Genomic DNA, 16270 nt, shown 5'->3' on the forward strand with positions numbered 1-16270 from the left:
GATTCACATTCAAGAATGCCATTTTCACATCAATTTGACGTAGCTCAAGGTAAAAAAAGGTCATCAATATCATGATTATCCTAAGTGAGTCAATACCTGGATGTTGGGTGGATCCTTTTGCCATTAGTCTGGCTTTCAATCTTTCAATGTTGTCCTTAGAATCACATTTGTTATTATAGATCCATTTACAGCCAACAACTTTGTGATCCTTGGGCAAATAGATGAGGTCCCAGACTCCATTCTGGCTCATGGACTTTGACTCATCTTTTGTGGTATCAATGTATTAAAAAAAAAATCTGACACTCCATAGCTTGTGAAAACATGACTGGATCATTATCATTAATGCCAATGTTATCTTCTTGTACATGCACCATGTAATCATCTAGATTGGCAGGTCTCCTTACTCTTTGAGATCTTTTGGAAATTTTCAGTGGCAATGTCTCCTCGTTGGGCAAATCCATATCATTGGGGTGTGCAAGGGCCGATTCTTGATGTTCTACTTGATCATTGTGATCAATGGGTTGCGGAGTATCCTAATTATCTAGATTTGTGAGTAGGGGCACTAATGCTTGCATTTCCTCAAACACCACTTAATGTGGTTCTACACTTCATTGATCTGCCCATCTTTAAGGAATTTGGCATTACCGGTCTCCATAATTCTCATATTATTGTTTAGGGATACGAAATAAAATATCCATGTATGGTTTTGGAATCTAATTTCCTTTAATAAGGGTTATAAGCTCTTGCTTCGACTGAGCATTCTTAAACATGCAAGTGTGTTAGGCTGGGTTTCCTACCCATCCGTAACTTAAAGGAGTCTTATGCACGATTTTCTAGGAATCTAGTTTAGGATATACACAACCATTAAGAGCACTTCATCTCACATTGACTCGAGTAAGGTGGAATTGCTAATTGTGCTCCTAACCATATCCATTAATGTATGATTATGCCTTTCTGCCCTACCATTTTACCGCAGCATTCCAGGTATCGTGTACTATGCAACGAGTCATGTTCCTTTAAGACTCTAGCTAACAGCCCTAGATGACGGCCGATCTCATCGTATCTACCATAGAACTCCCCACCTCTATCCAATCTCATACTTTTGATATTTGATCAAGCTTATTTTCAACTCCAGCCGCATACATTTTAAAGGGTTATGGTGACAAGTTGGTTATGGTTGTGGATAAATGTCGTCATTTGCATTCTCCTTTCAACCATTTTTAGATATTCTTCTTCTTTTTGATATCTTCTAAGATGAGGTTGATATCTGGCTTATAGTGAGCAGAACAAATGTTTTCTCTTCCCCAACTTTTTCCCCGTTGCCTTGTACATTGCTTCATTCTTAGTCGCAATCCGCACCGCATTTTCCTTTCTAACCTCATCCACCATGCTATCCATAAGCGAGAAGACGTAATTTGCATTAATGGATTTATGGAACATCGTTCCTAAGAAACAGTACACCATGAAATTGATCATGTTACGTTTGGTTAAGCTAGTCTAACCATCGCACATGGTAGTGCATTCTTTGGTTTGCCATATGGGTTTAAAGGTGGCTACGCATGACTTGATATCTTGATACTCTGCATTTGTCCATTTTTTCCTAATATCTTTAGCTATGGGTGCCTTCACTCCACCTACATTTGCCGCTGCATTGTTCACAACTTTCTAGTAAGGGGAATTAACAACATTTGGAGCTATGTTGCCATATATGAATAGCTTGGGTGTTGTCCTACTAAGCATTTGAACTGCATCTTTACCCCATATGTTTTATCCTCTTTCGTTTTGTAGTTTCCTTCATAAACAAAATTGGATCACACAAGGGTCTCCTGGGCTCTACGCCTCTACCACATCCACATCAATCATATGGGGAGAATGTGAAGACACTTTTCAGCTAAAAGCATACCATCACCCACCAAATATACCCACACTCATGCCAGTACTACCACCCCTCCCCCTACTTCCACTCACATTCTCAGCCCTACTCCCACTCCCATTGTTCTCCCCCTACATCATGTATGGACCCTCTCCCCTTGAACATGTGCTGATGCTCTTATCATCATGAGCTAGAATGGGGCTATTTATTATTATTTTTAAAAAAAAATATTTTTTAGGGTTTTAATGGACTGAAATAGGGTTGATTTTGGGGGTTTTTAATGAGATGGAATGGAGTTTTTTTTTTTTTTTTCTAATGGGATGGAATAGAGTTGATTTTTTTTTTTTCCAGGGTTTTAATGGGTCGGATTTTGGAGGGTAGATGGCTTTTAAAATTTCAACAGGGTTTCCTTTTGTTAATTGAACGTTTGGCTTTATAAAGAAAAGAAAAAAAAGAATAGGGTTGATTTTGGGGGGTTTTAATGAGATGGAATGGGGCTTGATATTTTGGGATTTTAATGGGATGGAATAGGGTTGATTTTTTTTAATGGGTTGGATTTTGGAGGGTAGATGACTACCAAAATTTCAGCAGAGTTTTCCCTTGTCAATTGGATGTTTGGGCTTTGTAAAGAAAACAAAAGGAAAAAGAAAGAAAAAAAAAACTGGGGGGAGGGGGGTAGTAATGAGAGTAAAGGATAGATGCATAATTTTATGATTAAAGAATCTGGAAACAACATATCGAGAGTACTAGGAAGGATCCACCCTAGTATAGGGCACCTTCAATCTAAGCATGAAAACCACTAACAAAGTAGAAAGGAAACTCTAAAATTTTTATTCAATTCAATGGTGCCTTTAGACTACTAATGTGAGGCCCTTAAATAGGCTCCTTAGATGTACAAAGAAGGTAGGTTCCATAATGTTATTGATCACCAATGACTTATTACAAAAATAGAAACGTAATAAAAAAAATAATGCTTAATGGATAAGGACGGATTTAAGAAGATTTGGTTGATTGATTTTGCATAACTAGCTGCCTAATTAGGAGGCTTGGGCCCCTTTATTAATGGGCTGGCTGTGGGGCTTAGGCTTAGGCTTAGGCTTGGCCCATGGATCTTGGGCCCCATCCAACCTACATCAAGGGGCTTTAAATTCAGCAACATATGATTCAAAACCCTAAAAAAATCCAGCCACATGCTACACCCCTCTCACAAATCACAACAACTCAGTGAGGAAAAGGCCTCACGACTCTCAAAACAGGAAAAAAAAGAATGAAGAAGAGGAAAAAAGGATGAAGGGAAAAGAAAAAGAGAGGAAACGAAAAGAAAAGAAGATTACGAAGGGAAACACCAACGGTGAAGGGAAAAGAAGAAAAGAGGAAACAAAAAAGAAAAGAAGGTTACAAAGGGAAGGAAGGGAAACACCACGTGTTTAGAAAGATTATAAGAATAAGACACAATAATTAAGAAGAAGAAGGATAGGGAAAGAGCTCTAGGACCACTTAGGCTCTGATACCAAGCCACAAAGAGAGAGAGAGAGAGAGAGAGAGAGAGAGAGAGAGAGAGAGAGAGATTGCCCATAATATGAAGGAAAAACTAAAGAGAGACTAAGGGGCAAATAAGGTAAAGATAAAAGGGGAAAAAGGCTAAGAACCAAGGCCCATAACACATAAAGCCCGGGTGTATGTACTTGTGGGTCTAGTCATAGGCCCACAAGCGCGCGCACACACACATACCTACAATCATCATCATCATCGTCGTGATCACTATTATCATCATCAGATGCTTGTTGAGCCATTTGTGGTTGGCTTAGAACTGGCTAGCACGCTGCATTTAGGTGGATTTGATGAGTGATAGGAAGATGCATTATACCCAAGGTATTCAAAATTGGTTATGTATCGGCTGTAACAACTGATATGTAACAATAACGGTTGATACCGTTACGTAATATGGCCCCGAAATGGGGCGCCTCTATTTTTTGGGTTTGTAACAGCCGTTACGGGGCCTTAACGGTAGTACGTGCCATAACGGCCGTTACGGTACCATAACAACTGTTACGGGCCATAACCCTAAAGAAAATGGGAAAAAATGAAAAAAAAAAAAAAAACATACCTTTTTTCTCTTCTTCTTCTTCTTTTTGGGTTGCTGCTGCGGTTGTAGCGCTGTTGAGGTTGCGGCACTGCTGCGGCAGTAGCTGCTGCTGCCCTTCTTCTTTCTTCCTTCCCTCTCTCTCTCTTTTCAGTTCCCTCTCTTCTTTCCCTCTTTTCTTTTCATTTTCCTTCTCTCTCTCTCTCTCTTCTTTTCATTCCCCTCTTATTAGAAAAAAACGAATGGACTACGTGGTTGTTTCACAGCCATGCACTTAATTTTTTTTTAAATACTCTGTAGTGCACGCAACACAATGCACTTGCACTGTTTTGTTATATGGGGCCCACCTTGATTTATGTGTAGTAAATCCATGTCGTCCATCAATTTTTCAGGTTCATTTTAGGGCACGATCTTTGAAATGAAGGGATCCAAATCTTAGTTGGACCACGCAGTTGGGATTGAATGCCCACCGTTAAAATCTTCCTAGGGCCCGCTAGAATGTTTATTTTCCATCGAACCTGTTGATAAGGTCACATAGACCTTGACCTTGATGAAGGGAGAACACAAATAACAGCTTGATCCCCCCAAAAAAATGTGTTAAGAAATTTTTAATGGTGGGAATTAAATCCTTATTTTTTGGTCCACCTAACATTTGGATCAACCTCATTTTTTGGACCATTCCCTAAAATAAGTTGACAAAAAGGATGGACGACATGGATATACAACAAATGCATTGAGGCGGGCCCCACATTTAAAGGGATACTCACTAGTAGTCCATCGAAGATTTAGATCTACTTGAATTTTTGGACCATGCCTTAAAATGAGTTGGCAAAACAGATTGACGGCATGGATATGCAAATACATCGAGGTGGCCGCAAGGCCCACTAGTGGTCCACTTGAGATTTGGATTTACCTCATTTTTTATTTTTATTTTACCATGCCCTTAAATGAGTTGCCAAAACAGATGGATGACATGGATATATATAATACATAATCGAGTGGACCCACATACATGGCCCTAAAAATTTATACATATCAACTCAAAATTAACCAATTAAATTTTGGGACCATTGTTGCTAAAGTCACAATCCCAAAAATAAATTGTTTGAACAATTTTCACTATTAGTTTGCAGACACTTGTTTTTTGAAATAGGACCATTTGATATTTTTTATTTTTCACTGTCCAATAAATGTCCACCAATTCATTAGTGGGATAAGTGCCAATAGATTGCATTAATTTGAGGCTAGTTTAGGGCATCGAATGGTCTCCAAATCAGCCACAAATTGACAACACTATTTACCCCAATTTAATTTTAGTTTTTTTAAAAGATCTATGGGGGAAACTGATATCAAATTGTTAGGTATATGAATTACATAATAGGATACAAAAGTCCCTAAACTCTATATATTGAAATGAAATGTACATGAGTCACAAAATATGCAATGCACGGGCACTATAAAAAAAAAAGAGTAAAACTTGAAAATATAAGATGTTTTGGTATTACATTCATTATAGTAAATTTATATAGATATTATATAGTTAGAAAACTAAATATAAAAGGTTTACAGTTAATTCTAGGTTGTCAGGTTCATAAATCCATCAGATAGTCCGATTTAGCATTCTCACAAAAGATTGGACCGTTACACTAGCACAAACATGTTCAAAATTATAAATGAATGCATATTTGGAATATTTATAATTTTTCAGTTTTTTTTGAATATTTTTCCAGAATTTTTGGAGCAACAATTTATTTATTTATTTATTTATTTTTACACCGATACGGGGGCGTATCGCCCGTTACACCGATTCAGCATATCCTTAGCGGTGGGCACCGTTATGCCCACCATTACCGTTACGGAACACCTTGATTATACCATTTTATGTTTGCTTGTCATTGGAAATTTGTAGTCTTTTTCTTCTTAGTGACAATGCTCTTTACTGACATTTTGAAATTCTTATCTAGTCTGAAAAATGTCTAGTTATGCTAAATGAAATGGTTCTTCATTCTCTTCATTTATCAACATTAAATTATTAACATGCTATGCGTGTGTTGAACAAATTCATGTGAACCCTTTATATGTAGCAGTTCACAGTCAAGAACGGACATACTGGCACTTGGTTTGGCAGTTACCAATCTTCTTACTGGGTTGGTATGGTTGTCGATTCAACCAAAATCTATATCTGCGGTGAGGATTTGAAATATGCCTTTAGGTCATTATGTTTTTCTTGTAAGCGAATCATTTTTGTGAACGAATAAATTTCTTTTCTATTTTTTCCTGTCCGTGAAAATATTATCATTTTTGTTTCTGATTTCAGGTAACTCCACAAGGTGTAGGGTGTAGGAGGATAAATTCTGATGTTCCAGATTGTGTGGTTACTGAGCTGTTATGGTAAGTAATTTGTTAACATCTATAGCAATGTGAAAAGCATGTGTCTTCCACCCATTTCCTATGCATCTTACTCACATGACTATTCTTAAAACTAAAGAGGCTACATTGCGGAAGACCTGGATAGGAAAAAAAGAGAGGAGAATATTTTCTTCGTATCTCTTTCCCTCTAGTAGCTTGTGTTACCTCTACTAGCTCGTATTTATAGACCATTTTATCCAACTAATAAGCCCAATCCAAGATACTACCAAATCTTGAAAGATATATGCCAATATATGGTGCATTCCAGAGCATGAAGAAACTGTGTACTCTCACACATACTGACAAGTCTGTGTACCCTAATAATTATGAAATGTAGAAATCTAATTTATTAAAAGGAAATTGTAACTTGCCCAGTCACACTGTATTCTATTAGGAATATATATTCTTTTTGTCTGTTCATCAATTAGACATTTCATTACATTATGGTGCACATGTCATTCAATGATGGTGAAAATGTTTCATGGTGGTTGGAAAAAAAGCATCACTTCTTCAATGCAGTGTGTACATGAACAAATTTTACCTGCCTTAGCACATTATAAACTGTTCTGTGCACTTTTGTTGTATATTCGCTGCCTTGATTGTAATTGGCTTTCTGGATTAGATTCCATACTGGTGATGATTCATTATCCTTACTGGTGATGATTCATTATCCTTATAATGACTTAATTTCTTTATGAAATTTCTATCTTGTTAGATGTGTGTGTGTGTGTGTGTGCGCGCGCGCGCGCGCTTATAACAAGTTAGATGCTAATTCTCAGGGTATGGGATTCTCTGTCAGCTGCGACATGCTGTAAATCATTGGTAATTGTGTATGGAAACAATTGTCTTCTTCAAATTGGCACAAACATTCTCTATATTACTTATGGTACGAGTTTCTTTAAATTTGAAGAGAAAACTTTGTTGAGTCTGCTTATAACAAGCTAGATGCTAATTCTCAGGGTATGGGATTCTCTGTCATCTGCAACATGCTGTAAATCATTGGTAATTGTTTATGGAAACAATTGTCTTCTTCAAATTGGCATAGCAGCAGAATCTTCCACAAACTTCGGCGATGCTGTGGCTGTAGATGCTACTAGATTAATTCAAGGATCACTTTATCAAGGCGTTATGAAATCTGGAAAGCGTTAGTATTGCATTTTATTATCTGCTCGTATTTATTACTTTCATTTTGCTAGTCCTGGGGGATTTCTTTAGTTGCTGCTAACCTGACCAGATGAGTTTCTACTCTTTGCAGAAAGCTACTTGGCCAATCTGTCTCTTTATCCAGGGAGGTCTGAGCTGCTCTTTTTACCTTGGAATACACAGGTGGTGGTGGTGGCTGTTTGTCCTTAAGCAGTACTAGTTGAAAGGCTGTCCTCCAATAATTTTTAACTAGACATTTCATAGTGGCGTGAGACTAAATGGCTGGTTTTTTTTATTTTTTTTTATTTTTTTTATTTTCACCCCCTTTTAGTATCATGATGCTAAGCTAATTTTGATAAATGCACTGCTGCTAAGATTTAAGCCATAGGCACGAAGAAGCTGATTTGTTTTGTTCACCCCCCTTTACTATCATGACGCTAAGCTAATATTGACAATGCGGTGTTGCTAAGATTTAACTTATTGTCCATCTGAGTAAAGCATTGCATCTTTGATATCCAGTTCTTAATTGCACAAACCTTCTACCCAGGTGCTGCTTCTGCTTTGAATCATGTTTCAGATATGCTCCAGCTCCATTCCTGGCTGTTTGAACTGGCTAACACTATGAAATAGAACACTCCTCTCTCCTTAACCAAATCTGTTGCCGTTTCACTTTGCTCATTGCAACTTTAATCCGTCTTACACATATAATGCTCTTCTGCCTTTTCATTGTAGTAAATTGTCTTTTGCGAGCCATTGGAGTTTCTTTACATATCTTTAGTGGATAATAATTTTTTATTCATGTTTATTCATTGCTAATTCATCTTGGGTGGAGAATTACTATTACCATTACATCTAAAATTCACGTTGACATTCATGAGCTTGTGATGGGGACAACATGCGCACACCCACGCCCCCCTATGCCCATACGCAAGGAGGAGGAGGGCCCCACCATCGATCTGGATCGATGACGACGTCCAGGGAGAGCCTCCTAGTTAGAGGACTGCATTTTGGTTCGTTGGAGTGGACCCTATAGTCATGTGAATCCCACCATGGGTTCTCATGATCGTGGCCTATTATTCTAATTAATCTAGTACTTTGGGTTTTACTTATTATTGTTATTAAAAGTATCATAGATGGTTTAGATTGCTTTGATTAATTGTTATTTTTGATTACTTCATCTCCAAGTAATAGGTTGCGTACACGGCGCGAGTTTTGGGGTATAAAGTTTTATTATAAATAGGCACCCCTTATAGTCTTTTTTATTGATGGAAGATTAATAAAATTTCTGCGTTTTTCCTGCTCCTCTTTGAGTTGTGAAAACCAATTGGGTGCGACACCCTCCCTTCTTCGAAAGGCTGACTATCGTGGTGCGAAGCCACACCTATCCCGATTTGCCCCCACCTTCTACCATCCATATTTTCCTTCTCCTACAATCATCTACGCTTCAAATCCATCCTCTATTGCAGCTGTTTTTCTCTTTACAGCAGATTCCAGAATCTGGCCCTACAGGAGAGCTAAAACTTCAGCGGAGCACCACACAGATCGTGCATCGGATCAGTCTGAAATTTGGAGGTTTTGTGGCCCACCCCTGGCCGACCAGGGCCAAGCTAGCCGTTTTCTGATTTGTGGGCCCCACACGTGCGGGACACCTCCAGCGCACGTGCGTCTGGGCCTTCATCGCTATCCATGCGTGTGACGCTTTTCTGGTTCATCTCTCTCCTCTCCTTTACCCCAAGTCCCTAACCCTAACCCTAAATTACTCATCCCCAATTTTATGTCCTTTCTTCAACCTTAGGGTTCCCCGAATTGAAATCTGTGAACCCCTTGGATTGGAGAATTATTTCTGTGCATGTGTGGATGAATTTACCCTCCTCTAATTATTGTTTGGTCTATAATTTTGATTGATCCAGCCCTAGCCTGTGTAGGCCTGAGCCTACATAGATTCCCCTTGATTGAATGCTTGAACTTTTGTGTGGGATATGGAATTTTGTGTAGTTGTTTCTGAATTAACGTGATCTAAAGCCTAAAAATCTTGCATATCATATTTGAATTTCATGTCCTGCATCAGCTTGCCAAATGTTTAGGTTGTAAAAATGTTTTTGTCATTTGTTGATTGCATCTCAGATAATTTTCATTGCTCTTAGTTGTACTTACTGCCTACGTGGTTTTTTGTTAGTTGTTTAGTTACATTAGAGAGTCGAGATGGTTTATAGTCTAGTTAAGAATTAGAAGTCAGTAGAAACATCTTGTGTTTGTTTCTTTAATTGCTTTATTATGTCCAAGACAATTTAGGAACTTACAGAATCATACAAACCCACTTTGATTATGATTAGGGGTTTCTTTATTTACAGTTACGATAAGGTCAAAGTCAAAGTTAAGTCCAAAGTCCTAAGTCAATTCAAGGAGTCTTGGGTAAAAAACCTCTAAGATTATTTATTTATTTATTTATTTTTAAATTATTATTATTATTATTATTATTATTATTATTTTAATTTTTAAACAATGGCCAAATCTATTGGTAAAATTAAGATAAGGGGAAAGACTTCCCAATACAAAGAGCTGAGCAGCCCACCCCTTCTTCTGCCAATGCATTCAGTGTCATTAGCCTCTCTCCCCATATGAGTAAGTGATATGTTTAGCCCATGAGCAAGAAATCTAATTTCACTGAAAACATAATGAAGATTCCATGTTTATGATCTGGCTGTTTTTGCATACTTTATGACGTCGGAGGAGTTACCTTCTATGATGAACTTACCATGAGTCTTCCTATCCAAAATGCAAAGAGCTTCTCCAAGAGAAAAAGCTTATGCTATGTGGGCTACACCTTGGGGAATGGGATCTGAATAAGCCACAAGATGTTGTGGCCATTATCATCCCTTCAGATCCCTCTGGTACCCGAAGGACTGGGTTGCCAAAAAAAATCGCATCAAATCCATCTTCTACTCACCCACTGGAGAAGTGGACCATCTGGTGAGCTTTATGACCTTGCATGAGCTGACAGTGCTACATTTATCTAACCCATAAAGATCTCAGAAACTAAAATGCCTTTGAACTTCAAGGAGTTAAGTGCCCATATTATGATAGTTCCCTAAATTTTAACTGTTCCTTTCCATCCAAATCTCCCATTATAAGTCATAGGGGATTAGGCACAATAGGATCTTGCCCCTTTCCATGATCAGGCCACTTCTCCTACTAATAATTGCCTAGTCAGGCTTGTCACTGAAGCAAGGTATTTTGTAACAGTAATGGTTGCCATAATGGCCGCCACCACCATTACCTTTACGATACAGGGCTGTAACAACTGTTACTCTCTCTCTCTCTCTCTCTCTCTCTCTCTCTCTCTCTCTGTATTGAAAAAAAACCTGAAAACCTTGTATTGGCCCCATAATGAACCGTTATGGCCTTTACAGGGGTGTAACAGGGGCTCTAACAGACATTACGGGTCATTTTTTCTGTAATGGCTGTTATGGCCTTTACGACCTTGTAATATGTAACGGTTGCCACCATTGCCTTTATGTAACGGCCTTTACGGCCCTGTAACGGCCGTCACGGCACACCATGCCCCAAAGGTCTCAAGACTCCCAACAATACCAAAAACATTTATAAGGATGCGATGTCCTCCCCCTGGATTATTGTTAACCTTTTTGAATTTCATAGATTCATTGCTTAACTTACGCTGAACTTTCAACCCTACAATCTATTGTTTGCATCTATGTGAATCAGTCAAAGGGTGTCTAGGCACCTTATCCTACACACCATTGTGGGGCTAGCTTCCTTGTGAAATATGTGCAATGAAAGAAGATTTCCCTACTAACCATTGATAAAGCAGTCTTTGTTAAAGCATATTATAGCTTCCAATTAGCTTTATTTGGTTCTAAGGAGCAGTTGTCATGAATTTCTTACAATCACTGGCTTTTTGGTTGTGTTGATTTATATACTGATGGTTCTATACCACTTCCATACTCCAAAATTCCTCACTGGCCCTGCTATTGCATTTAATCCCTTAATATTTTCCATTCCTTGAATCAGCATGGTTCTGGAGCCTAGAGCACCTTCCGAACAAATCCTGAGTTATTGTTTTCATTTCTTGGAGATTGTTAATACAACTGGCTCAAATTTTCTTTAATAAGGGTTGAGATCTATCAATTATAGAACTAGCCTTATATTGGGTATTTGAACATGAGTTTGAAACCACCCCTTAGCCAATGATCCAGCTGCTTCTGTTGACTATTCAGTCTATGCAGTTGGCTCTGTTGCTTCAGCGGAATTATGCCTTACACCGGTGAGTTGTTGGTTATCACCTATATCGACGATAGCATTTCTAAATAGGTTAGGGCCGGAGGTTCTTTTTTTATCTAAGGGGCAATGACAATTGGAGCTGCCATCCGATGTTTGTTAATGAGGATGGAGATGATGTGATGAGAATTGCCGGCTAAAGGTCAAGATGATGATAGGGATGATGGGAATCTGATATTTTGTAATTCAAGTTCTACAACAAGTCAGCAATTTCCAATAGTTGTACCTTTGGACTAGATAAATAAGATTTTCATTTGTTTATATTGATGACTTAATCTTTGATGTGTACCTATAGAATCATCAAAGCTGGGAAGAATTATTGCAACTGTAAACTTTGGCCTCTGGTTTTGGAATACACAATGTGCTACCATTTGTGAGTAGGGTTGATACATGAGTGAAATGTTGATCCGTGGTTTTTAATTCCTTTGTGCAAAAACTCAAATCTGATGAATAGCCCAAGGATTGATGCTTATTTCATGAACAAAGTATCGAACTTTACTTTGATAGTCTTGCAAGGGATTGCTTCGACTTAAATTATTGTAGAACTTTGACTTGAGTGTTCTTGAAATGTAGATCATTGATGCACATACGGATTAATGCTCTTGAAACTTTTGATTGGAAAATAGGATAAGAATCCTCCATTGTAACTAACAAACTCTTATGAATGTTGTTTTTATGGTAATTGTTGTTTACAATCTATAAGTGTATATACACCATCATTCCTCTTCATTCCACAATATCTGACTAGAAATCCAGTTGTCACTTGTCATTTGCTCCCAAATTGGCTTTCACTTGGGGTCCAATTTTTCTTCCATGTAAATGCATGTCCTTCTGAGGAATGCAAAACAGTGTAGAGGTTTTGAATCTTGGTTGTATCTCTGCACATACAACCGAAATGACCTGAATGCTCATCATAAACTAGAGCTAATTCAACTAAACCTAGGCTATTGATTTCGGGGCAGTATATAGGATATGGCTCGTGTGCATGAAAAGGTTTTCAGTGATTGAAAGTCATGTATACCCTTGCTATCATTGGCTTCAACATGTTGTGGAAATATTGAGGTTTGGCATCAAATCTGTCAAAGCAGGTTACTTGAACTGGAACGTCATGTATGCAATTTGCTATAATTTACTTGAGCAATGCAATGGAGGAAAATCAAGGTTGACGTCAAGTCTCCTAAATCAGACTTGATGTAGGACAATTAACCACTTGCTCTAAAAGCTCGAACTGATAGAGCATGGCGAATTAATCCCTTTATCTCATAGACCAAGCCCCAAATCCATGGGTTAGGTCCTCGGCCGAACCCTCCTCGTGGGCCACAAATCCATGGGTTCCACCTCACACGGGCTCCATATCCATGGGTTCCGCCTCACACGATCCACCTGCTTCACATCGGCCCCAAATCCATGGGTTATGCGGGCCGCCCACCTCGAGTGTGCCCCTGCATCCCACAGGCCACCCCACTCGAGCCTGGTGTGAAAATGCCCCTACATTAATCACCTCCGATGATGAGTCTCGAACACGAGACCTCCCGCTCTGATACCAATTTGATGCAGGACAATTAACTAATTGCTCTAAAAGCTCGAACTGATAGAGCATGGCGAATTAATCCCGTTATCTTATAGCCCATGCCCCAAATTCATGGGTTAGGTCCTCGGCCGAACCTTCCTCATGGGCCCCAAATCCATGGGTTTCGCATCCCACGAGCCACCTGCCTCACACGTGCCCAAATCCATGAGTTTCACAGGCCACCCACCTCGAGTGTGCTCCTGCATCCCACATGCCACCCCACTTGAGCCCGATGTGAAAATGCCCCCGCATTAATAGTCCATGCTGCTTGAATTGGAAAGCCCAATTATGCAAGATGCAAGACAGGCAACCTATACCTCTGCTTCCTCATGTCTGCGTAATAGCTTGGATGATTGGCCCTGCAATAAAGATGTAGGGTTTGTGGTAGTCATCATGATCACTAGAGCTTTAATATGGGAAGCCCAGACATCATTAAAGACCTTCTAGGAAGGCATCAAAGGCTCATCGATGAATCACGTAATTGCAATTGGAAGGTCGTGTCTGTCAACTTGAACTATTGAAAGTCAACCAAATGGGTCATATTCGAACTTAAATCAAGCATGATTTGGTGGGTTAGGGTTTATTACATATGAATACAATAGGGTAAAAAAAAAAAAAAAAACGAAAACAAGATGGTCTACCCTTTCTTCCGATATTTCCCAAAATGGTCCATTTTGCTTCGATTCATCAAATCCTACTCAAATCTTATGTTTTCATCCTCAAAATGGGCCTAAATCTAGTCTAAAATTAGTTTCTAAGCTTCCTTAACGGTTAAAATGAAGAAAGAAGTTGATAAATGGGAGAAAATTTTAAAATTAAAATTTTAAAATGGGCCCTTTAGGGCCATATTGATTGTGACGACTGTTTTGGTTTGTATTGGCCATTATGGCCATTTTTTTTTTCTTAATGGCCTAATTCATCCCTGTAAGGCATAAGGGGTTGACCGATATCATTATGTACAACGGATAAGCAGTGTTCGAAGTATTGGTATCGTTATAAGTTTCGCTGGTCGGGGATGCGAAAACAAGTATCGATATCGCCGATTCTTGGAAATGCAGGGAAACATGGGAAAACGGTGGAACTTTTCATTGAAACTTCAGGAGATGCCAAAATATACATATTTGCATATTTAGGGATAAAAAAATTGTTAAAAGAATGCATACATAACAAGTTTTCATTTAATGGAGGCCTAAATACATACGTATGCAGGTATGAAACAATAACTAAAACATGTAAAAAGTAAATGAACTAAAAAAACATACCTATCTGGCCATCCATGCATAAATAAGTACATAAACAAAATACATATGCATGATGATTCATCTATCCAACCATCCCATCCTTTCCATCCATCCATCCAATCATCCAAACATCCAAACATCCATCCATCTAATCCATCCAACAACCCTATCCATCCATCCAATCATCCTCACATCCATCCGACCATGCTATCCATCCATCCAATCATCCTCACATTTGTCCATCACATCCATCGATCAATCCAACCATCCATCCATCCATCCAACCAACCACACACCCATCCAATCATCCATCCACTCATACAATCCAACCATTTATCCGACCATCCATCCATCCCATTCATCCATGCATACAAGCATCAAACCATCCATCTATCCAATCCATCCATCCATCCATCCATCTAACCCAACCATCCATCCATCCATCTAATCCATCCATCCATCTAATCCATCATCCAACTATCCATTCATCCCATCCAACCATCATCCATGCATGCGTACATAGATATGCACATATACAGTATACACATATATGTATTTTATCATACAACCATGCATAAAAAAATTATCAGATGAAAAATTTATTTTACATAAACAAATTATTTTTTAAATTAATTTTAGAAGAAAAAAACTGGATTTTCCACCAAAAAATCAAACCCATATATCATAAATATGGTCCATAAGTAATATAACATCATACCAAAATAGAAATCTAAGAAAAAAATGTTTAAAATATTTTTTCTATTTAAACAGATTTTATTTTCTAATTTTTAAATACATTTCTTAAATTTCTTTTTTTGCAAAAAAAAATCGAAAGATGAACACCACTCGATAGATCGGCCCCTTGACTTTTTCATCATCATAAAAAAATGGGGCCCCAATTACTTATTTTAGGCCAAAAAATGGGAAAAATCAGATTTTCGAAAATTTCCCCATTTCCATGATTCGATCTTCAGATCTCTCGATTTCTTGCCGAAATCTATGTTTCATGAGAACATATATTTCAAGTGAAATCCACAAGAAAATCAAATGAAAAAAAATAAATTATTTCAGGTATTTCATACCTTGAAACTCCCAGTCCACAGTGCTCACGGTCCAAGATTTCTCGCAAACGAAGGAGCTTTCATCCACAAAACAAGAAGGGGAGGTGCCGAAAATCACTATGGATGTCAGGTCTGGAGGAGATGCCCATAACAAAATAGGTTTTTCTACTTTTTCAGGTTTATTTTATTTATTTATTTGTTTATTTTTTTAAAATCTTCTTGCGAATTACAAACTTGTTGGACGCTGCAGTGATGTTATACTGATAACTCGTGATACTGATAACAGCGAAATTATTGTCGAAATCTTGCCAATTCCTGGTAAAGAGAAGATATTCAGTTGTATCACTATCGCATGATCAGCGATACCGATATCATCGTCAATATTATTGACACATCGCTGGCAAGTTGAACACTGCCAATAAGGATATTCAAAACCGTGCATATAGGCTGCTTATTTGGGTAAGGCTTGTCCTTCTTAGGATACATGGTATGTGGAATAAAAACGAACATTGTTGTTTTCTATCACGAGCCTGTAAAGGGTTGTGATGTGCCATCCGGTCCCAAACCTAGGCAAAGGAGAAGGGTCAATGTCAC

General features: G+C 38.3%; 1 protein-coding gene across 6 annotated transcripts in view; it reads left to right on the forward strand.

The window, feature by feature from the left end:
• The window catches only part of LOC131225770 (protein COFACTOR ASSEMBLY OF COMPLEX C SUBUNIT B CCB4, chloroplastic), a 51666-nt gene that overhangs the window by 11011 nt on the left and 24385 nt on the right, over window positions 1-16270 (forward strand). For 5 of the 6 annotated variants that reach the window (XM_058221360.1, XM_058221356.1, XM_058221357.1 and 2 more), the window contains exons 3-6: window positions 6041-6143; window positions 6274-6347; window positions 7325-7509; window positions 7621-7691. In XM_058221360.1, coding sequence (XP_058077343.1) covers window positions 6041-6143; window positions 6274-6347; window positions 7325-7509; window positions 7621-7691 — 433 coding nt within the window. The remainder of the gene's footprint in view (window positions 1-6040; window positions 6144-6273; window positions 6348-7324; window positions 7510-7620; window positions 7692-16270) is intronic. The other variant, XM_058221362.1, reaches the window with a different exon arrangement.

This window comes from Magnolia sinica, chromosome 14, assembly GCF_029962835.1.
Source record: "Magnolia sinica isolate HGM2019 chromosome 14, MsV1, whole genome shotgun sequence".
NCBI classification, from domain to species: Eukaryota; Viridiplantae; Streptophyta; class Magnoliopsida; order Magnoliales; family Magnoliaceae; genus Magnolia; species Magnolia sinica.